The sequence below is a fragment of the Chiloscyllium plagiosum genome, chromosome 27 (genome assembly GCF_004010195.1).
Source record: "Chiloscyllium plagiosum isolate BGI_BamShark_2017 chromosome 27, ASM401019v2, whole genome shotgun sequence".
Classification (NCBI taxonomy): domain Eukaryota; kingdom Metazoa; phylum Chordata; class Chondrichthyes; order Orectolobiformes; family Hemiscylliidae; genus Chiloscyllium; species Chiloscyllium plagiosum.
The window spans coordinates 8,840,488-8,865,416 of record NC_057736.1 but is presented as its reverse complement, the minus strand read 5'-3'; the positions used below and the strand labels follow the sequence as shown (position 1 = coordinate 8,865,416).

The window sequence follows — 24,929 nt, the reverse complement described above, 5'->3', positions numbered from 1 at the left end:
AAGAGCATTTAGAAAACTTGGACATAGTGCTTTAATGTTTCTCCAAGGTGAGGTACATCTTAGGAGGGAAAAGCATGTGTTCCAGGTACCTCAAGTGACTTGTGGGAGTACAGATTCGACAAGGCTAGATTCCCTGCTTTGGAAGATAAAGTGAGGACAATTAAAGGTGCCCAGCTCCCAGGTCTGTACCGGAGCTTAGGCCTTTCTTGGGTGAATGAATTATTATGGAGAGTTCATACGTTATCTGACCTCCATTCTGGCACTGTTACATTTGTGATTGACAAAGGTTCAGCTTTGGAAATGGTCTCATAGCCAAGATGTAGTCTTTAGGGAAGTGAAGAAGCAGCTATCATTGTCCAGGGTGTTGGCACATTACCATCCAAAGCAAGATGTGGTGCTGACATGTGATGCCTCCCTGTATGGTATTGGGGCAGTATTGGCTCACCATGGCCTGGCAGAGAGGAATGCCTGATAGCGTATGCTTCCTGGATTTTGGCTGATGCCGAATGAAGATATGCCCAGATAGAGAAGGAAAGTTTGGCAGTCATTTCTGGTGTGAGAAAGTTCCACCAATACCTTTATGGACATGGATTTCTCAAAGTAATGGACCATAAATCCTTGCATGGGCTACTTAACAAGGCACTACAGCCCATAGTTTCTAGTCAAATTCAGCGGTGGCCTCTTATTTTCATTATGTAAAATAACAGTTAGGAAACGTTTGGGAGGCCAGGAAGCAAATACGGATGCCTTGAGCTGCCTGCTACTGGTGGATACCCGCCAGTGGTGCTGCCATGAGAACAGCCCATTCTAAACTTAAACTTTCTGGAGACTCTTCCAGTCACCGCTGACAATATTCGGCCATGGACACAGGAAGTGGGATATCATCAGCAAGTCTAAAATAGTTGGTGGTGATGGAGGAAACAAAAGGGCCATCACAACCAGAATTGAAACGTTTCTGCACCCAGTGAGACTGGATCACCATAGAGGACAGTATATTCTACGGGAAACAAGACAGCTTGTTCCTAGCAAATGTCGTTCCCAGACACTGGCTGAACTCCACCAGGGTCATCCATGGGTTTCCAAAATGAAGATGTAAACGAGAAATTATGTCTGGTGGCCAGGATTGGATGCCAACATAGCGCATTGGTGGGGAAATGCCTAGAGTGCCAACAAGCACAAAATTTGCAATAGCAGCTGCTCCAGATTCATGGGAATAGCTGTGTAAACCCTTGACTTGGTTATATGCTGACTATGCTGGTCTCTTCATAGTCTCTGTGTTTTTAGTCTAGTGGATGGCCATTCAAAGTAGCTGGACATGTGAAGAGTTCATTCATCAAACACGGGGAAAATTGAAAAGTTGCGAGCATCTTTTGCAATGCATGGACTCCTGGAGGTGGTGATCAAAGACAACGGGCCATCATTTACCAGCAGGGAACATGAGTATTTCCTAAAGTTGAATGGTATTCAGCATCTCACGAAAGCTCTGTACCAACCATCATCCAATGGTGGGGTGGAAAGAGCACTCCAAAGAAAGCAGGCTTAACAAAGTGTCTACAGTTTCACTCGATATCAAATAGTCCTGGTTCCTGTTTGATTATAAGACCATCCCTCTTGCAACTACAGGGCTAGTTCCTGTAGAGTTACTAATGAGAAAACGACTCCACACCAGGTTAAATCTGATCTTCTTGGACCTGAAGGAGAGGGTGAAACAGCATCAGGAACACCAATTTTGGAAGCAAGACTCCTTTAAGTAAGAGAGGCAGTTTATGTTGGGGAATAAAGTTTGGAGTCAAAACCAGGGGAATGGCCCTTCATGAGTAAGTGGTACAGTTGGCATGAGGTCAAATCCCATAACATACAAAGTTTGGTTCGAGGATGCAGTCCTGAACAAACATATGGACCAAATGAAAGCTGCAAATTCCCAATCAGGGCAGGACCAAAATAATGTTCTGGCCTCCCAAAACATTGTCAAGGCTGTCATAACCCCGGGATTATTCACCTCCACCTAGCATCGAAGAAACCTCTGAGGATGAGTTTGACATGGCAGATAGAGTCTTCGAGTCAGACAGCATGGTAACAGACCATTCTGTCCAACCAGTCCATGCCAAACATAATCCCAAACTAAACTAATCCCACCTGTCTGCTCCTGGCCCACATCCCTCCAAACCTTTCCAATTCATGTATTTATCCAATTGTCTTTTAAACGTTGTAATTGTACCCCCATCCACTACTTCCTCAGCAGGTTCATTCCACACGCGAACCACCCTCCATGTAAAAACATTGCCTCTTATATCATTTTTAAAAACTCTCTCCTCTTATCTTAAAAATGTGCCCCTGAGCCTTGAAATCCCCTATCCTAGGGAAAAGAGGACTACCATTAACTCTATCTATGCTTGTCATTATTTTATAAACTTCTATCAGGTTGCCTCTCAACCTCCTAGGCTCCAGTGGAAAAAAAAGTCCCAGCCTATCCAGCCTTTCTTTATAACTCAAACTTTCCATATCCAGCAACATCCTGCTAAATCTCTTCTTAACCTTCTCCAGCTTAATAATATCCTTCCTATAACTGGGCGACCAGAATTGGACACAATATTCCAGAAGAGGCCTCATCAATGTCCTGTACAACCTCAACATGACTTCCCAACTCCTGTACTCAACGGACTGAGCAATGAAGGTTAACGTGCCAAACATGGACGTTGCAGCCTTGACTCCATTATTGCCTGAAGATGAGTATAGGTCAAGACACTCTGGGTGCAAGAGTGAGCTACAGTCTGGTACATACCTTCACTCTCCATGGCACAGCTAGAGTAACTGGACCTGGTGCGAAAATATCCCAGGAGAAGCTGCAGGAAAAAGAATGGACCTATGTCCCAGGACTTAAATGGGAAGGGATGTAATGATTGGAACGAGATCAGCTAGGTGGATCTCATAGAATGAGTTTCCTGACTGGGGCTGTTAACCTGGTCCAATCAAGGAGTCCAGCTGACAGATATAAACAGAATATCACAGGTTCAGCTTACTCTACAAGCTGGCACTGAGGTGATTGGGTCAGTGCCGTGTAGAATGCACAAGTAACTAAAGGGTGAATTGTCGACGGGATACCGGCCTTCATGGAATTAGTTCACACTAGTTTACCAGTCAAGTGAGCTGACTCTTCCATTTACAATTCCTGCTCAGTTCTAACAGTGCTAATGGCGCTTTAGTGTCTTGTCCAAAGTGCCATTTATGAGACAGGAAGAATGAATATAGCCAAGCTATTTTCTCTTAATCACGACATACAGAAACTTTATTTCAACCAAATGGGGAGAGTTAAGCATAATTACAGGTAGTGTCACTTACATCTGCATAGCTCAAATAAATAAATCCAGGATCTTCCAGATATGTAGGTAAGGTGGCTCGACGACAATCATCTGCAATATATTTTTAAGAGTTCGTTAGATATAGTAATAATAAAGTGAGATGTACATACTGGAACTGAAACAAATGAGTATGACTGAGCAAAGTTCCCAAAAGGAACATTCATTCTCCATTCTCTGCAAAATAGAGAATTTGTCCCCATTAGAAAGTACCTATGTCCCTTGCCATCACATTTATGCATTTTAAATGTTTGTAAAGATAAACATAAAATCCTGATAAATAATATTGCAACTTGTTTGCCAGAAACTTTTGATCAAGTGATTAATATTTTGAATAGAACAATTCTCAACAAGATAAAATTCTCCACAAAAATTTGCATCCTTTAGAGATTTGGTCAGATTTCTAAAGATACTACAGTCTCTGGGACAGTGATTGAATGGGATTAAATGAATTTAGTGTTATCACCATTAAAGAATGCTTCTGGCAAGGCTTACACAGCAGCTTAAAATGGAAAGTGTCAAGGGCTACCAATACCCACAGTACCCCAGGAAACAGTTCTTTTCAAGGATAAGGAAAAAAAAGATTCCTTGAAAGAAAATTAAAAGGAAGAAGCAGGAACTCATTCTCATAAAACTGCGACCCTGGAGCTAGTTGGTCAAGATTTATACAATTTATTATCCAGATTTCAATTGATGGCAGTGAATGAGGAATACTTCAGTACACTGAAAGTCTACAGTTGTATTTTTAAGATGCAATGTGCTGTATGGAAGAAATTGTTGATGTAATAAAAGTATATCAAATCTGGTTATGCTTCATGCTGGATTTGAATTACTCTGTGACTGGTTTTACATTCATTTGGCATTTGATTGCCTTGATCTTTCCATATCAAGAGTCTCATTAGAGGACTCTGTATCAAGTTCATCAATTCACACAACTGCTTACTGAAGGACAACACAGTCTTGGAATACATTGCAATTCTTTTGCTTTGGATGCCAATACCTGTGTCAAAAAGTGTGGTGCTAGAAAAGCACAGCCGGTCAGGCAGCATCCGAGGACTAGGAGTATAAGCACTTCATCAGGAATGCCATTGCCTTCCATTATTTAGTACCATTGGAAAACCAGCTATTACTCCAAAGAAAAAGGAATGCCACAATTTAAATTTCAAACAGTAAACATTTCATGCCCTTTGACAGTTTTACTCAAGACTTCATTACTGGAGTTACTTTGTGTGTGAAGAATCCACTTTGCTTTGATTTCTCCTCATTTTGTGCCACCTTTTCAAAATGCATTCACTCTATGATGTTTGGTTCAGCAATTTCACACCACATCAGCAGATATAAAGCTGCGAGGGACTCAGGCTGACAAAACCAAATCTCTAGGGTTTGGAATCAACACTCGGCATAATATTGAACTTGATATTATAATTCTACTGGTCTTCCATTGTAATGTCAGTTGACATCCTACACCTATTCTGCAGTGTGCTTCATCACCCATATCCCTCATCAAGCTATGAAGCAGAAATCAACCAAGAATGAATGACTTCAAATACATGAAGAGCATAAAGAAGCTTGTTCTGCTTTGATGAGGATAATGCAAGATTTAATTGTGATTAAAATAATGAGCGGGTTGATAAAATAAATAGGGAGAAACTATTTCCACTGGCAGGTAAGCTAGTAACTGGGAAACACGGATCTAAGGTAATTGAGTGAACCAACTAGAAAAATTTGTTTTATTTTATGCAGCAAGTTGTTACAATCTGAAATTCATCATCTCAATGGAAATGAAACCAAATTCTATCGTAATCTCAAAAGAGAATTGGATAAATACTCGCAGGGAAAGGAATTTCATGGCAATGGAGAAAGAGCAGCCAAATATGGTTAATTGGTTACCTCTATTAAACAGCTGACAAAAGCACACAGGTCAACCAGCCTCTTTCGGTGTTTTATCATTCCATGATCCTGTCTCATTAGTTTTTTGAAGGCACTTAATAATGTGGCTTATGAAGCACTCTAGAGATCTGTGTGAGTTTTTTTTGTTGAAGAGAAATGCCACCTGAACTATACCTTTTCTTTGGAGCTATTCAGATCTTTGGCTAGAGCTTTTATGGGTGTCTTTGCGTTTTCTAGTGCGTGGAGCAGATGGGAGTCAAAGTAGTGACTCTAGCAAACAGCTGGACCTTTGAAAGTGAATTGTGCTCCCAGTGACCCTGCAAATTCCAATAATGATCAGTGTTCAGAGCACCAGTAGACATCCTCTAAGTTAAAATAGTAGATTCACTACCCATAGAAACTTGAAGGCCAACACATTCAACAGTGTCTCAAATAAATATTCTCTGTGCACTTACTAATAGTGACGTTTACACATTGACTTTCGGAACATCGTTTTCTCTTCTTTGACATTTTCTGACATGAAGACTGGCCTTGAAAGAGGCTCTGAGGGAACAAAAGTCCAGTTAAAATGTTTTGTAAGTGCACAACCTTTGCCTGCTTTCTTTGTTCTTCATTCTTCTCTATCACATTGACTCTTGGGATGCAACTTAATGCCTTTCTTCCAGGTGAGTTTGGAGTTGGGGTGGGGGACATTTAATCAGGTGGAGGTTTAAAAAATGAAGACTCTGCTGTTTTCCTGATTAAACCCAGTGCAGTATGCTCATATATCTACCTAAGGGTATTATGTTGCTGCAGTTGATATTCAACAAATGGTTGTGGGATCTTGTCAAGTTGGAAGCTCAAAAAGCAAACTTTGTCAGGATGACCTTCAGGCTCCCAGGGAAGATATTTTTGATACAAAGGCAGTCAGTGTCTGATCAAGGGAGATGGACCAGGACTGGAGGGGAGGCAGGATGGTGTTATGTGCAACCAACTGCCCTTGTTATTGAAGCCCCTGCCATCTCCTTCTTATAATTCCTTACCCTGCCCTGATATACCTTTGGCATGGGGTTTCTCAGTGATCCTGGGTCTCTGCTGGGTGCATTGCCAGCAGCTGTTACTGCTCCAAGTGACACTACCTGCAAAGCAGAGCTGCTGGCCTTTGATTGACTGCCAGTGCTTGAGTGAGATTTTCATAAACATCGCCTGCTTCCCCGATGCTAGATAAGAACCTAATTGGCACTTAATATGAGGTGGGTCTTCCTCAAAGGAGGCAACAAAATGGCTTTTGCCACAGATATGTTTTTTGATTAAATACTGCACTTGCTATGGATGGGTATGCTTCCCTGACATCAGTACCTCTAATTTACCTTCAACATGGACTTCAACATGGAGGTTGGTCCATTATAATATTTTGTTACAAAAAAGCCATTAAGTAATTTTAAAGAAGATGGTTAAATAGAATTAAGATAAATATAGCAGAACAGTCTTGAGGGGTAAATAGGTTACTTCTATGTTTTCCCAAAGTGAGGCCTATACTCACTCAGTAATCAGGAAAGCTACATTCACATTGTTAACTATTCTGCATTTTTACAGACACAATCACAGTTCACCACCTATGTTGCAAGAACAGTGTCCTACAAGCCAGAGATCATCTAATAAGTGTGAACACATGATTTTACCAGTGATTAGTCTTGCTAAAATAGTTTAATTATATTCTTGAAATTGAAAAGTGGGCTGCTATTCTTGCTCATGTAGGTCAGAAAGTGCTGATCTAATGTATTTTCCTCAAATTTCCTAGAATTGAATACCCAAATGGTGAAAATGCCAATTAATGATTGTTCATTTAGAAAATACATTCAATACATGAATGTTTAAGTTGACATTTTAACATAATAAAATGGGATTATATTATTGAAATTTAATTCACATACTTGCAACAGTCTACTTTAAATTCCAAGTTGTTTAATTCCAGATAAACAAAAACTCAATATCCAATTCTATTTTCCTGTGTTATTTTATAACTGAATTAAGGTTGCATTTTTTAAACCATAAATCTCACCTTAAATGATCAAAAGCAGACTAGAAAATACTTGTATAACAGAGCACTCCACTTATTGGAGTAGTTACAATTTTAATACTGATGCGAAACTGGTCAATTATTCAGTTACATTCAGTAGTTTTGTTGTAAAAAAATTACATGAACTGTAATAGATTTCTCAATAGCAGACTGCTTCACAGTATGAATGTTTGCCTTGTTGGCTGCAGATAAAATAGGCAGTCTCGGTTCAGTGGACATAATTAAAAATCACACAATACCAGGGTACAGTCCAACAGGTTTATTTGAAAGTACAAGCTTTCAGAGTGTTGCTCCTTTGTCAGCTAGCTATCTGACAAAGGAGCAGCACTCTGAAAGCTTGTACTTTCAAATAAACCTGTTGGATTGTACTCTGGTGTTGTGTGATTTTTAACTTTGTCCAGCCCAGTCCAACACCAACACCTCCACGTCATCAGTTCAGCGGGTAAAGCTAGCATTAAAGGGATGACATCACTTGGAACTACAAGGGTGAGAAATAAATGAAATTAATATCTCTTTAGGACAACAGAAATAGAGATAGAGAAACATGACAAACAGAGTAGGACAATCAGCCCGTTTGGCATGTACCACCACTCACTGGTTCATGACTGATTTGTGTATTAACTTTGGTTCCATAACCCTAAATATATTTGTATAATAAAATCTCAGTTTTGAAATTTGCCACCAAAATATTTCAATGGCTTTTTGATTAGTGAAATCACCCATGAACATTCTACCTCTAATTTTGAAGATGTGGCTCCCTCCATTCAATGTTTCCCTTCAAAACAATCCCCACTCCAATTCAAGATTGCCCCAGCCAAGAAAATAGCTTGAATCTATCTATAAAATCTTGTAGTCACCCTAACCATCTCAAATATATTATACGCAAGGGAATACAAGCTAGCAAGCCCTTCTCATAAGTTTGCCCTTTTAGGTATTTTTAATTAACCATTTCAAAAATGTTATGTCACACTTCTGGAGCAGATGGGTCTTGGACCCAGGCCTCCTGGTCCAGAGTTTGGGAGATTGCATCTTAAGGGCGCCAAGTTTACCCCTATACCAAAGTTATTCAACTAGAAATCTGCAGAAAGATTGTATGAGCAGTGTCAGTTAACTTTGTGCAGTACCCAACCAGGAAGGTCTTGATGTCACATATGGATATCTGTAATGAGTAATTATCCTCTAACCATCAGACTGTCATTCCTAACTTTGACAAATATAAAATGTTGTCAGAATTAACATTCCTTATGCAGTTATTGTAGATACAGCTCAAGATTATAAAGCGCAAAGACTTCATTTTTATTCATTCATTGACAGGATGAGGGTATCACTTGCTAGGCCAGAATTTATTGCCATCCCTAATTGCCCAGAAAGCAGTTAAGAGTAAACCATTTTGCTGTGGGTCTGGAGTCACATATAAGCCACATCAGGTAAAGGTAGTAGTGTCCTTCCCTGATGGAAATTTTTCCACATGAATGAGCTAGATGGGTTTTTCTGAAAATCAACTATGGTTTCATGGTCGTCATTAGACTCTTAAGTCCAGATTTTTATTCAATTCAAAGCTCCCCAGCTGCCATAGGCAGATTTGAACCCAGGTGGCCAGAACATTGCTGCAGTCTCTGGATTATGCATTAATAGTCTCGCAATATATTGTTCGTCTCTTTTTGGGAGTAATACTGAAAACTGACAGTCACAAAAAGATCTTGGGATCATCACAAAATTAATCAAGTGACTGCTACTAAAATCAAGTTTTTTTTCAGTTCTTTGAATAGAAATATTTAATTCATGTTTTAGAAGATTGATGAGGGCAGAGCAGTAGATGTGATCTATATGGACTTCAGTAAGGCGTTCAACAAGGTTCCCCATGGGAGATTGATTAGCAAGGTTAGATCTCACCGAATACAGGGAGAACTATCCATTTGGATACAGACCTGGCTCAAAGGTAGAAGACAGAGGGTGGTGGTGGAGGGTTGATTTTCAGGCTGGAGACCTGTGACCAGTGGAGTGCCACAAGGATCGGTGCTGAGCCCTCTACTTTTTGTCATTTACAGAAATGATTTGGATGAGAGCATAAGAGGTACAGTTAGTAAGTTTGCAGATGACACCAAAATTGGAGGTGTAGTGGACAGCGAAGAGGGTTACCTCAGATTACAACAGGATCTGGACCAGATGGGCCAATGGCCACTGTTGGAATATAGCATGCAATTCTGGTCTCCTTCCTATCGGAAAGATGTTGTGAAACTTGAAAGGGTTCAGAAAAGATTTACAAGGATGTTGCCAGGGTTGGAGGATCTGAGCTACAGGAAGAGGCTGAACAGGCAGGGACTCTTTTCCCTGGAGTGTCGTAGGCTGAGGAGTGACCTTATAGAGATTTACAAAATTATGAGGGGCATAGATAGGAGAAATAAGCAAAGTCTTTTCCCTGGGGTCGGGAAGTCCAGAACTAGAGGGCATAGGTTTAGGGTGAGAGGGGAAAGATATAAAAGAGACATAAGGAGCAACTTTTTCACGCAGAGGGTGGTACGTGTATGGAATGAGCTGCCAGAGGATGTGGTGGAGGCTGGTACAATTGCAACATTTAAGAGGCATTTGGATCGGTATATGAATAGGAAGGGTTTGGAGGGATATGGGCCGAGTGCTGGCAGGTGGGACTATATTGGGTTGGGATATCTGGTCGGCATTGCTGGGTTGGACTGAAAGGTCTGTTTCAATGCTGTACATCTCTATGACTCTATGACTCTATACATGCGAAGAGATCTGAAATAATCTCAGCAATAAATGCACAGGCTATTTGATATTCTCTATCATCACCTCATACTCTTGCTTGAAGCCATAGTCCTCAGCTGATTTCATTTGGTTGATGTGTTCATGAAGGTCAGCCACTTGAACTGCACGGTACAGCTTCTGAGTCTGATAAGGAAAGCCAGCTTGATGACAAGGTCTCTGAGAGAGGTTTTCTGATAAGCTGATTGATTCATTCATCATATTGTGCTGCTCAGCATTAGGAGAATCTGGGGAGAAAGCAAAGGAAAGAAGGCTGAATTGTTAATACCACAAGGATTCAAAAGATTTCCAAGTGAGAAGGACTATTACCAGAAGAAGTGCTAATATGTGGAATTCTTGGTGAGACGAGAAGTGCTCCATTACATAAACTGAGGTTGGAATATCCGGTGAGAAGTGGAGAAGTGGTGATACGAATACTGGAGAAACTCTCAGCTCTAGGAATACAATTTATCCTTGGTAATAATATAGCTGGATCACAGGTGGGATTGCTGCCTACTGTGATTGAAAAACCAGTGGAAAATCAGGCAACTGAGGTATTACAGGAAGTATATACTGGGACTTTTCCTGACTCTGTGATAACAAGATCACAAAACCACAAGTGGAAACAGGAGGAGAAATGAAAGAATAATGATAAGGAGGTTGAGGTACAATTATCAGAGACCATGTTTGATCAAATGATTGAGAAAAAAAACAAGACCAGTTGGAGGATGCAGTTGAATTTTGCGAGACATGTCATACATGTGGCAGTGATAAAACCAGCAGCTTTAATACAAATTCCTGCATTTGAGGAACTTCATAATTGATTGTTTAGGACCCCTACAAAAAAATGGGAATCAGTGTTTGTTGACCATAATGATGTGTCCACTAGATCTCCAGAGGCCATTCTGTTATGCAATATCACAGCTAAAAGGATTATAGGAGACTTACTCAAATTTTTCACCAGATATGGACTACCAATGAGATACAATCAGATCAAGAGTCAAATTTTACATTAAAATTATTCAGAAAAGTTATGGATAGCTTCGGAGTAAAACAATTCGAATCGACTGTGTACCATGAAGAATCACAGAGAGCATTAGAACAATGGCATCAAACTTTAAAGACCATGTTGAAGGCTTATGGTGAAGTCTATCCAGAGGAGTGGGATTAAGGAATTCTATTTGTACTTTTTTTGCAAATAGGGATGCACCAAATACATCTACTAAATTTGACCCATTTGAATTAACTTTTTGACATAAGGTGAGATGACCACTGAAATTAATTATTGAGAAATTGGTGAGTCAGTATTCATAGACCACATATTTGGAGTATGTGTCAAATTTTAGAGAAAGATTAAATAAAGCAGCTGGGTTAGTGAGACAGCATTTGAAAGTAACATAGTATGTGATGAAACCACACATGAAGGAAATCAAAAATTCAAAACTTTGCTCGTAAATAAAGTTTTGGTGTTACTTCCAGTGATAGGTGAACCTTTAACAGTATGATTTTGTGGGCCTTATCAAATTGAAAGGAAATTGAGTGAGGTGAATTATTTGATAAGAATGCCACATGGAAATGCAGAGATATGTGGGAATAAGCTGGGAATTACTAATGTAATTACACATGACGTGGATATAGGAAATGTTGTTCCAATTAAGCAACATCCTCATAGACTTAACCCTCTAAAGTTGGCACAGGTTTGAAAGGACATTGAATGCATGCTGAAAGACAACATTATCAAAGTGAGTTGCAGTGACTGGAGCTCACCTACACTAATGATGCCAAAACCAGAAGGTACCCAATGATTATGTGTGGACTACGGCAAGGTCAATGCAGTTACAAAGTCTGATTCAGATCTTATTCCATGTTTGACATTTGATTTGATTTGATTTATTGCCTTGTGTACCTAACTACTGTTTACGAGCAGTACAGGCAGATCATAGTAAACAAGAAAATACAGATCATAGGATGAAAATAACCTTGAACAGAAGCATACAGTTTACACTGCACAGGGTGCGTGCTAGGCAAGATCAACATTAACAAGATCAGCATTATTTGAAGTCAGAGAGTCCATTCATCTGAAAGACTGTTTTGAGAAGGTGGCGAAGCAACTTAAATTTATAAGTTGGACTTATTCAGAGGATATTTGCAGGTACCTTTATTTGAAAGAGCAAAGACAATTTTGACTTCTCTGACTCCGAATGGACTATACCAATTAAAGTATCGCCATTTCGAATGAAAAATATGCCAGCCACATTTCAAACACTAATTAGTAAAATCATTTCTAGATTCGCCAATTGTGTGGTGTACATCAATGACTTGGAGGTTTTTAGTCACACATGAAAGAAACATTTGCAGCATCTATTGAAATTATTCAGTTAACTTCAGGGGACAGGCTTGGTGATCAACCTGGGTAAGAGTGAGTTTGCAAAAATACTTGTCACATTCCTGGGCCGTGTTATCAGATGGGAACAGATGGCCCATGGGATGTGAACACAAAGGTTATGGGGGATTCTCCGAACCATTGATGAAGAGCATAGTACTATGATCCTTCAGATTGAATGGGTTTTATTAGAATTTTAGCAGTGTAGGTGCTCCACTGACTAACTTACTGAACAAGTTCAGATAATTTCAGTGGATAACAGACTGTTAGAAGGCATTTGACAGCCTGAAAGTTGTGTTAACCACTGCCCCAGTGTTAGCCACTCATAATTACGCAAAGCCACTCAAGTAGCTCTGATGCGAGTGATGTGAATGTCGGTGCTTTACTCTTACAAGAAGACAATGAGAAAGATCTATTAAGTATTTTTGCAGAAAATGGAATGCTAATCAACAGAGATAGCCCATGATAGAGAAGGGTAACTAGAGAGAGGGTAGGGCCGCTTAAAGATCAAGGAGGTCATCTTTGAGTTGAACCTCAGGAGATGGGAGAGATACTAAATGAAGATTTCACGCCAGTTTTTACTGTGGAGAAACAAATGGAGTGCAGAGAATACAAAGAAATAAATTTTGTTGTTTTAAAAACAGTTCACATTACAGAAGAGGAGGTTCGGGAGGTTTAGAGAATATAAAGCCGTATAAATTTCTTTGACCTGATCTAATGTATCCGAGAACATTGTGGAAAGTAAGGGAAGAAATTGCAAGACACCCTGCAGAAATATTTACATCATCTGTAATTAGGGGTGAGGTACCTGATGGCAGAGAGTGGCTACTTTTGTACCTTTGTTTAAGAAAGGTTGCAAGGAAAAGCCAGGGAGCTATAGATAGAACCATAGAATCCTACGTAGAATCTCCACAGCGTGGAAACAGGCCCTTTGGCCCAACAAGTCCACACCGACCCTCCGAAGAGCAACCCATCCAGACCTTTTTTCCTACCCTATTACTCAACATTTCCCCTGACTAATGCATCTAACCTACACACCCCTGAACACTATGGGCAATTTAGCATGGCCAATTCACCTAACTTGCACGTCTGGATTGTGGGAGGAAACCGGGGCACCTGGAGGAAACCCATGCAGACATGGGGAGAATATGCAAACTCCACACAGACAATCGCCCAAGGCTGGAATCAAATTGAGAGTCTGACTTCGGTTGTGGGTAAATTGTCGGAGGTGATTATAAAAGATAGGATTTATGGACATTTAGAGAAGCAAAAACTGATTAGGAATAATCAGCATGATTTTGTGCAAGGTAAATTGTCTCACAATCTTGATTGGGGTTTTTGAGGAAGTTACCAAAAAGATTGATATGGGCAGACCAGAAGACATTGTTTACTGGGAATTTAGTAAAGCTTTTGACAAAATTCCAAGACTAATTAATAAAGTTAGGTAACATGGGAGTCAGGATGAGCTTGCCAGTTGGATACATAATTGGTGTATGGCAGGGAGTGGTGGTGGAGGTTTGCTTTCCGGACAGGAGGCCTGCCATCAGCAGTATTCCACAGGGATTGGTTCTGGGACCTCATTTGTTTGTCATTTACATAAATGATCTGGAAGAGAATCTAGAAGACATCAAAATTTGTGGCACAGTAAACAAGGAAGAAGATTTTCTAAGGTCAATGGGATGAAAAATGGCAGATGGAGTTCAATTTGGAGAAATGTGAAGTATTGCATTTTGGTGCAACTGAAAAAGGGTAGGGCTTACATAATTCAGAGGAGGACCCTGAGTAATGTTGTAGAACAGAGGGACCTATGGGTTTAGGTACATAATTCTTTGAAATTTGGATTACATACAGACAGGGTAGTTAAAAAGGCATCTAGTACGCTTGCCTTCATTGCTCAGTCCTTTGAGTTTAGTAATTGGGAAGTCATGTTGAGGTTGTATAGGACATTGGTGAGGCTTCTTCTGGAATATTGTATCCAGTTCTGGTCGCCCAGTTATTGGAAAGATACTATTAATCTGATATGGGTCCAGAAGAGATTTACTAAGATGTTGCTGGGTATGGGAAGTATAGGTTATAAAGAAAGGCTGGATAGGCTGGGAGTTTTTTCATTGGATTATAGCAGGTTAAGAAACGACCTGAAAGAAGTTTATAAAATAATGAATGGTACAGATAGAGTTAGCCATAGTTATCTTTTCTCTTGGATGGGGGATTTCAAGACGACGGGACATATTTTAAGGTTAGAGGAGAAAGTTTTAAAAAGACATGGGCAAATCTTTTACACAGGCGGTGGTTTGCATGTGAAATCAACTTACCAAGGGTGTAGGTATAATTACAACATTTAAAAGACATTTGGATAAGTACACAAAAAGGAAAGGTATGAAGGGATATGGGCCAGAGGCAGGCAGGTAGGGCTAGTTTAGTGTGGGATTATGTTCTGCACGGACTAGTTGGACCGAAGGATCTGTTTCTGTGCTGTATGACTATGAAACCTTGAGCTCGGTATTGACATTTATATTGCCAGTAATGTATTTGAGACAATTGTATATCCTGATCATAGAGAGAAATTGAGGACTGCAGTTGCTGGAGATCATGGTCGAAAAGTGTGGTGCTGGAAAAGTACAGCAGGTTAGGAAGCATCTGAGGAACGGGAGAGTTGACTTTTCGGGCTTAAGCCCTTCATCAGGAATGTGGGGAGGAAAGGAGGCTGAGACATAAGTAGGAAGTTGGGGGTGGGGGAAGGTAAGCTGGGAAGGCAATAGGTAGGTGCAGGTAGGATGATGGTGATAGGTTGACTGGGAGGGTGGCATGAATAGGCAGGAAGGAAGATGAACAGGTAGGACAGTTCAAGAGGGTGGTGCCAGGTTGGAGATTTGTATATGGGATGAGGCGGGGCAATAAGGAAACCGGTGAAGTTGACATTGATGCCATATGCTTGGAGGTCCCAAGGTGGAAGATGAGGTGTTCTTCTTCCAATCGCTGGGTGGTTTGAATTTATTTGGTGGTGGAGGAGGCCCAGGGCTTGCATGTCCTTGGCGGAGTGAGAGGGGGAGTTAAAATAGTCGGCCAGAGGGCGGTGGGGCTGTTTGGTGCATGTGTCCCAGAGATGTTCTTTGAAACGTACTGTGAGTTGGCATCTTGTCTCCCCAATGCAGAGAAACCCACTTTAAGAGCAATGGACACAGTAGATGAGATGTTTGGAAATGCAGGAAAATCTCTCCCACGATTCCCTTGTTAGGTCCACACCCCCCACTCCTGGCACCTTCCCTTCCTGTTGCGAGATGTGTAAAACCTATATCCACACCTCCCCCCTCAGCTCTGTCCAAGGCCCCAAAGCATCCTTCGACATCCGGCAGAGATTTTCCTGCACATTCAAACATCTCATCTACTGTGTCCATTACTCTTGATGTCATCTCTTCTACATTGGGGAGACAGGATTCCAACTCGCAGAACATTTAGGGGAACATCTCTGGGACACATGCACCAAACAACCCCACCACACTATGGCTGACCACTTTAATTTCCCCTCTCACTCCGCCAAGGACATGCAGGTCTTGGGCCTCCTCCACCACCAAATCCAAGCCACCTGACAACTGGAGGAAGCCTTGGTGCCCTCCAATCACACAGTATCAAAGTCGACTTCACCAGTTTTCTCATCTCCCCTCTCCTCACCTCATCCCAGATCCAACCCTCCCTCGGCACTGCCCTCTTGAAGTGTCCCACCTGTCTATCTTCCTTCTGACCCTCCCCTTCAACCTATCACCATCAACTCTTCACCAGCATCTACCTATCACTTTCTCAGCTTACCTACCTCCACCCCAACCTTCACTTATCTCTCAGCTTCCTTCCCCCCTACATTCCTGATGAATATGCCCGAAACATCAACTCTATTGCTCCTCGGGTGTTGTCTGACCTGCTGTGCTTTTCCAGCACCACATTATTCTAATCAGAACCCATTAAATATTTTGGAGAAGTTTAAGGACAAAAATTCCAGTCTGTTTAGTTGGAGCTTAGTTTTGCAGCCATTCCATTTGAAATTATACATGTGGCAGGATGAGAAAATGTAACTGCCGATGCATTGTCGTGACTTGGATGAAGAAAGACTGAGGCTACTGGGGCTGCAGTAAACGGACCGACATAGATTGTAGTAGTGAATGTTTGCATGCTTAGAAACAATGTAATATGAATGTCTTGTGGTATACTAACAGAGTATGGTTTTAAAAATGAAGCCATCTTTGTGCACTGATATTTGTTTTAAGTGGGAGGTGTGACGATGCTGTGACTTTAAGAAGTTATTTTGTCCTGTTATTTTTAAAGAGGTTATAAGATAGAGGTGCCACACTACCTATAAGTATGTAAACAATTTGTGAGGTCTTGGGTTTTTCTTTAAAGTTGAAACAATGGAAACAGTGCAGATGTGGCCAGCTCTCACAGATCAGGCTCTCTAGTTTTCTTTAGTTTTTAAGTTTAGTTTTAAGCAGAAGTCATTGGGGTCTCAAAAGAGTTGGAAGCTTCAGCGAATGTCGCTTCACTGCTATTCTCTCTGAATCTTCTCTTGATGTCTTTTTCCTCCTGAATAAGAAAACTGTATGTGTGAATCTGTGTATGAATTTGTTTTTTTTTGCCAAAGGGTATGTTTATGGGATATTAATATATTGGAACAGTTAATTAGTGATACGTACTGTGTCTATTGTTTGACTGAGTTTTCCAATAGTTCTTATTCTAAATTCCTCTTTGTTTTGTTCGTATTTTAACGACAGTGTTTAAATAAATTGTGATCTGCTTAACTTTGAGTGGTTTGACCAGTCTCATCACATCTGGGAACATGGCACTTCACATCCAACTTTTAAATAAGAAAAAGTTATGGTCTAGCCTACCTACTTAAAATATTTTGAGGGGGGTCTAGTCTGATCCATAACAATGATTAGAAATCCACAGCTTATGAGAAGCTGAGAAAGGCTAAGCTTTCTGCTTTGTGAGTATTCTTGTAAAAAGGCTGCATGTTCATAGGGCAGAAACTGAAGAGAATTAGTTAAAGCGAAAATGAAAGTTTGACATAGAGGTGTAATTCCTCTGCATTTGAATTGTTGTAAGTTAATAATGTTGGTGATTAGGCTGAAACTTTGCTTTGCTGAATTTTAAAAGATTTTTCTTGTGTTCTAAATTTAGATTTGTTTTGCTTTTATTTTAGTCTTTTACGTAAGCAAATTTGGTGACAGCCTTCTGTGACTGCAACAGCTGAAATAAAAAGAAAATGATCTAGCAGGCCAGATTATTCTGGAATGTGACCTTTATAGTACCACCATCATAAAATTTGCCGATATCTTCTAAGAAAACAATTTTTAAAACAAATTATGTTTGTCCAATCCTCCCAAAAGAATCCCCTAATCATGGAATCAAATATGAATTTGCCCTTGTGATTACAGTATGATCCATCACAAGAGGAGAGCTCCAGATTCAATGACTTAGTGCACAACATGAATAATATTATTGTCCACCAGAAACTTGATCTCTTCAATCACTTGAGCTAACTTCTCTGGATTGAATCTGTAATTGTATTGTTTTATGGATGCATCCCCTACATGAACATCATGTAAAGCCAAAGACGGTTCTCCTAGACAATTTATACAATTTGATTTGTAAGCTTGTAAAAACAGTTGTACTTCACTCTCGTAGTTTTTTTTTACAAGATAGCATAATTTTGAAATCTAACACTTTAAGTACTTCAATATTTTCTAATCTGATCACTGCAGGGCCAATGTTTGAATTTCCAATTTATGATTAATTTCCCATAATTCTGATATTTTTATTTTACTCTCTATTGCATTCTTCATTGTAAATAAACTTCCATTCTGACTATCCTCCCTGTCATAGTGCCACTTGAATAAATTAACATGATGCACTTGAGATGTTACCCCTGTTTGGAGTAATAATTGTATAATTCACATAATTTAGCTTAGTTCTGATTTGATAAGGTCCAGTAAATTCTTTAATAGTTCTTCCAGAAATAGGCAACAGACTAACATTTTGCCTCCAACAACAAAACTCCAAGATTTGGCCTTTTCTCACTGTTTGAATTTTTATTGTTTACAAAAAAAATAGTTTCCAAAAGCTTTTCACCAACAGCATAATTTGATTAGTTTCTCTTGGAAACCTCCGATAATAGATCGGAAGTTAAGTTTCTGAAAGTTGGTTCGTAATTATTTTCTTTGATTAATTTAAGACATTCTCTCATCTCAAGTCTGTCTATCGTTCAAAATGACAGAGCATGTGGACGCATAAGGCAAGTTCCTACTGGCAAACAATAACAAAGAAATTCCTTTATTCCAAGCATGAGGACATTCTTGACAATAAGCTATAATCACGATCTTTAAACATTGATACCACCTTTTCAATGCTCCTTGAAATTATGGACATTGAAGTGAGTATATAAATGTTCATTTGGGGCACTGTTGATGAAAAAGGTAGCCATTGGACAGCTGTCAAGGGGATTAATGATGAGGATAGCATTGAACAGGACAGTCTAGAGGGAGGACAATGATGAGAGGAGCGGTTGATGATCAGAAGGCTCCACCACATTGGTATGATATCTAATCTTGAAAACCTTGCTGATTTTTCATTATTTTAATTTTATTGTTTGTTGTTTCAGTTTGCTGAGAGCTGAGAGCCAAAAATGATCTTTGGACTGTGCGCAGTGGCTCGTTTTTAAAAAGAGAACATACAAGCTGTTATTTGCTTTATAGGTCAGGCCTAGAAGTTAATTGCTGCTTGATCAAACAACTTAGTAGACTCTTAGACTCTCAATTGGCAGTGTGCTTAATCAGATAGTTAACGTTTGATCATTAATGAGATCAGTACCTCAGAATTGGTGCCAGCCAAGCTGGGAGAGAACATGGTTGTCAAACAAAGGGAGCAACCAAAATATCTTGAACTGTTTTGCACTGGGGGATTCTGAGAAAAGGAGTTTGGCTGTTAATGCTGAAAGCCCACTGGCATTATCATTATCCCATTATTAGGCTATTGGAAGTTCAGGGAGTAGAAACTAAGTTACAAGCTTTATTGAACATTCCTCAGAGTGCACTAGAAAAGGCATTGATTGATGCATTCAGAAAATCAATCAAAAGACAATCCTATTTACCTCTAAAACAATGTATTTGCTGTTTAAATAATCTGGTTTATTTTGATGTTTCTTTCTTTTTATTTTCATTTATTTCTTATGCTACAAGGGGGCAAAGATTGAATCCCTCTGATAACTAAACTGAAACACTGGCCCCAATCTGTTGTGATGAGTTCCCTTCTCGTAATTAATCCCGAAACACCCAGATAAGCTTGCTTTGTCCTTTTAATCTACTAAACGAGTGGTTAAATGAAAAGAATCCCTGATGCTCACTTTATAAGTAACAAGTAACAATTTATTTATTTAATCCTAACCGTGAACAAAGTAACAGAATTACTAAGTAATCGAACAATTTCCCCCCAACTACTAACTATTCCCTAACTGAATACTTTTACTGGTATGCTGTTACAATAAATACAGATCCCACTTATATAAATCCAAATAATAAGAAAACAATATATTAACATTTAGTCTCTCAAAGTTCACACAGAATGTGTCTTCTGGAATGCTCTGCCTTCTCCGCTGTTTCTCCAGCCTTTATTCTGCTGATCGTGCTGCTAGGGATGCTTTCTCTGTAATTTCTTGTGGGGACTCTTAGCTAAAAGTGTCTTGGCACCTTTTTATGGCGCATTTTTTTGCAGAACTTACTTTTACAGGTTTTGTGTGAGAGCTAAGTATTTATTCCTCAGATGGTGCATTTGCTCTGACACGAAATTTCAAAAACCTTCTGCTTATATATTATCGATGACATACCAATTTCCTTCCCATAACATTAGTCAGAGATTGTAAAAACCATCAAATTTAAATTCAATTGGCTTTCAAACCAAGCTTTTAAGTGCTTGGTTTAAATTAACTGGCTGAGTCAAGCTGGTTGCCAAGTCATCAAAACAAGCCTAAGATTTCCAATCAACAGCCAACTGATACATGTTTCGATTTCAGAACTGTCTGTAATCTGAAGCTGCTTATAGCCACATTCTTCTGTATAAATCTCTAAACTTAGAAAGCACTTTACCTCTTAAAGGGATCACACACTCTTTCCTGCTATCATTTTTACAATCAAGTTCTAGCTTCCTGCCTTCCACTTCATGAGTACGCTGCACAATTTCATAACACTTACTATGTTTGTCTGTCTGTCTTTTGTGTGAATGGGGCTGAAAACAGAAATTACTGGGTTTAAATAATAGACGTTAATTGTATTAATTTGTTATTTAACTTTGCTCATTTAAAGTTACTGTATTATTAATAAATTGTTAAGTCTCTTGTTTAAGCTATGAACTTGGTATTTAGTATCAATTATTCAGTGAGACTGGGACTGGTTACTCAAAAAGCCTGGTTAGGAACCATGAGGGCCAATTTTAGAGAGTTTAAATTTTTTAGTTTTACTGTGTTGTGAACATGGTGGCAGGGAGGCTAATTTGATTTGGTTGTCTTTGTTGCATAATACTCGACATGCACAGGTGGAATTGACTGCTTTGGCAGCAACTTTGGCATTGGCAACAACACTTCATTAATTAATGTTTAGCATTTGTATACCAGTGAAAAGGAAAAACTTTAGGAAAAGGGATAATCAGCTATGGATAACTGATGAAGTAAAGGAGGGTATCAAATTGAAAGCTAATGCATACAAAGTGGCAAAGATTACTACCGGGTTTACCACCGGTGCCACGAGATAGCGAGGCGAGGAACAGGGAGCGGGTGCAGCTTAACACGTGGCTGCGCAGCTGGTGTAGGAGGGAGGGCTTCAGATATGTAGATAATTGGGATGCCTTCTGGGGAAGGTGGGACCTGTACATGAAGGACGGGTTGCACCTGAACTGGAAAAAGGACCAATGTCCTGGGTGGAAGGTTTGCATGAGTTGTTCAGGAGGTTTAAAGTAGTATGGCAGGGGCTGGGAACCCGAGCTATATACCGGAGGTGAGAGGTGATGGAGATGAGGAAATAGCAAGAGGTAGCGCAGCCAGTGGAAATTTCCTGGGAAAGAACCAAGGGATCGGTTAAAGTGTGTTTGCTTTAATGCAAGGAGTATCAGGAATAAAAGCGATGAGCTTAGAGCATGAATCAGTACCTGGTGCTATGATGTTGTGGCCATAACAGAGGCGTGGGTTTCTCAGGGGCAGGAATGGTTGCTGGATGTTCCAGGGTTTAGAGCATTTAAAAAGAATAGGGAGGGGGGAAAAAGAGGAGGGGGTGTAGCACTGCTAATCAGAGAGGGTATCACAGCTACAGAAGCTTCCATTGTCGAGGAGGGTCTGCCTACTGAGTCAGTATGGGTGGAAATTAGGAACAGCAAGGGAGCAGTCACCTCATTAGGGGTTTACTACAGGTCCCCCAATAGCAGTAGAGAGATTAAAGAAATCATACGTCGGCAGATTTTGGAAAAGTGTGAATGGAGTAGGGTTGTTGTAATGGGTGACTTTAACTTTCCCAATATTGATTGGAACTTCCTTCGAGCAGATGGTTTGGAAGGAGCTGTTTTTGTAAGGTGTGTTCAGGAGGGTTTCCTAACTCAGTACATTGACAGGCCGACGAGGGGAGAGGCCATTTTGGATTTGGTGCTCAGCAACGAGCCAGGGCAGGTGTCAGATCTTGCGGTGGGAGAGCATTTTGGTGATAGTGACCACAACTGCCTCACATTCTACATAGCTATGGAGAAGGAGAGCAGCAGGCACAATGGGAGGATATTTAATTGGGTAAAAGGAATTTATGCTACTATCAGGCGTGCGTTGGGAAGCATGGACTGGGAGCAATTGTTCCATGGAAAGGGCACTATAGAGATGTGGAGACTGTTTAAGGAACAGTTGTTGCAAGTGATGCACAAATGTGTTCCTTTGAGACAGGCAAGAAGGGGTAGATAAAGGAACCTTGGATGACGAGAGCGGAGGAGTTTCTCGTCAAAAGAAAGAAGGCAGCTTACGTAAGGTGGAGGAAGAAAGGATCTTGCTCAGCTCTAGAGGATTACAGGCAGGCGAGGAAGGAGCTCAAAAACGGTCTGAGGAGAGCCAGGAGGGGTCACGAAAAAGGCTTGGCAGGAAGGATTAGGGAGAATCCAAAGGCATTTTACACGTATGTGAGGAATAAGAGAATGATCAAAGAAACAGTAGGGCCGATCAGGGCTCTGTTCTTGGGCCTCTACTCTTGTTATCCTCTTGTTTGTGGAGTCTGAGGAGGTAAGGGAAGCCCTAAATGAGTTTTTTGCTTCTGTCTTTACTAAAGAAAAGGACCTTGTAGTGAATGAAACCATTGAGGAGCAGGTAAGCATGCTGGAACAGATAGAGATTGAGGAAGCTGATGTGTTGAAAACGTTGACAAACATTAAGATTAACAAGTCACCAGGGCCAGAGCAGATTTGTCCTCGGCTGCTTTGGGAAGTTAGAAATGTGATTGCTTCCACCAGAGTCATACTGGAGGGAGGCAAATGTAATTCCTCTCTTCAAGAAAGGAAATAGGGAAATCCCCAGCAATTACAGACCAGTCAGTCACGTCTGTCGTCTGCAAGGTGTTAGAAAGGATTCTGAGGGATAGGATTTATGATCATCTGGAAGAGCATGGCTTGATTAAAGGCAGGTCAGCACGGCTTTGTGAGGGGCAGGTCATGCCTCACAAATCTTATTGAGTTCTTTGAGGATGTTACCGGACAAGTTGATGAGGGTCGAGCGGTGGATGTTATGTATATGGACTTCAGTAAGGCATTTGATCAGGTTCCCCATGGTAGGCTCATTCAGAAGGTCAGGAGGAATGGGATACAGGGAAATTTAGCTGTCTGGATACAGAATTGGCTGGTCGACAGAAGACAGAGAGTGGTAGTGGAAGGAAAATATTCTGCCTGGAAGTCAGTGGTGAGTGGTGTTCCACAGGGCTCTGTTCTTGGGCCTCTACTCTTTGTAATTTTTATTAATGACTTGGATGAGGAGATTGAAGGATGAGTTAGTAAGTTTGCAGACGACACAAAGGTTGGAGGTGTCGTTGACAGTATAGAGGACTGTTGTAGGCTGCAGCGTGACATTGACAGGATGCAGAGATGGGCTGAGAGGTGGCAGATGGAGTTCAACATGGATAAATGCAAGGTGATGCATTTTGGAAGGTCGAACTTGACAGTTGAGTACAGGATTAAAGACAGGATTCTTGGCAGTGTGGAGGAACAGCGGGATCATGGTGTGCAGGTACATAAAATTGCCACCCTGGTGGACAGGGTTGTTTTGGCTTTCATTAACAGGGGGATTGAGTTTAAGAGCCTTGAGGTCTTGTTGCAGCCCTATAAAGCTTTGGTTAGACCGCACTTGGAATACTGTGTCCAGTTCTGATCACCCTATTATAGGAAAGATGTGGATGGTTTGGAAAGGGTTCAGAGGAGATTTACCAGGATGCTGCCTGGAATGGAGGGCTTTTCTTACGAAGAGGGATTGACTGAGCTCGGACTTTTTTCATTGGAAAAAAGGAAGAGAGGGGACCTAATTGAGGTGTACAAGATAATGAGAGGCATAGATAGAGTTGATAGCCAGAAACTTTTTCCCGGGGCAGAAATTGTTAACATGAGGGGTCATAGTTTTAAGCTGTTTGGCAGAAAGTATAGAGGGGATGTCAGAGGCGGGTTCTTTACGCAGAAAGTTGTGGGAGCATGGAATGCATTGCCAGCAGCAGTTGTGGAAGCGAGGTTATTGGGGATATTTAAGAGACTGCTGGACATGCATACGGTCACAGAAATTTGAGAATGCATAAATTAGGTTTACCTCACATGAGGATCAATGGTCGGCACAACATCGTGGGCTGAAGGGCCTGTTCTGTGCTGTACTGTTCTATGTTCTATGTTCTATTAGTGGGAAACTAGGGGATTCCGAAATCTTCAAATGGCAACAGAAAGCCACAAAACACGTATAAAGAAAGGTAAAATGGATTATGAAACTCAGAATATCAAAACAGACAGCAAATATTTGTACAAATATATAAAATGAAAGAGTGGCTAAGATAAACATTGTTAGAAATGGGGAAAAGTGTTGTTTTTGCAGATATAAAAAAAACATACAGAAAAGGGGTACAGCAAGAGAACTTATTAACTCTGCAGGTATTTAGGGAAGAGTAACACTACTTTTCAGTGTATAATTGTGGTTAATTAAATTCTAACTTTGGTGTGTAATTATTATAGCAAATAAGTTCTTTTTAAAAATTATGTTTTCAGCAAAAAGCTGAGATAACCGAAATGCTTGGGCTATACAAAATGATACAAGTTAATGAAATGTCCAAGGATGGAATGTACCAGCAGAATTGATACAAAATGTTAAACCAGATCTTGATGTACTGTCGACAAAATAATGTGTGTGCCAGCACTTACAGAGAGGAAGGTTGCCAACCTGGGGAAGGGGGCAATGGGC

At 40.4% G+C, this 24,929-nt stretch overlaps 1 protein-coding gene across 1 annotated transcript in view; it reads right to left on the bottom strand.

The window, feature by feature from the left end:
- The window catches only part of LOC122563513 (receptor-type tyrosine-protein phosphatase U-like), a 330,644-nt gene that overhangs the window by 111,130 nt on the left and 194,585 nt on the right, over positions 1 to 24,929 (bottom strand). The window contains exons 15-17 of the mRNA XM_043717332.1: positions 10,114 to 10,313; positions 5,702 to 5,789; positions 3,340 to 3,410 (exon numbers count right to left, since the gene is read on the bottom strand). Of these exons, the coding sequence (XP_043573267.1) occupies positions 3,340 to 3,410; positions 5,702 to 5,789; positions 10,114 to 10,313 (359 nt within the window). The remainder of the gene's footprint in view (positions 1 to 3,339; positions 3,411 to 5,701; positions 5,790 to 10,113; positions 10,314 to 24,929) is intronic.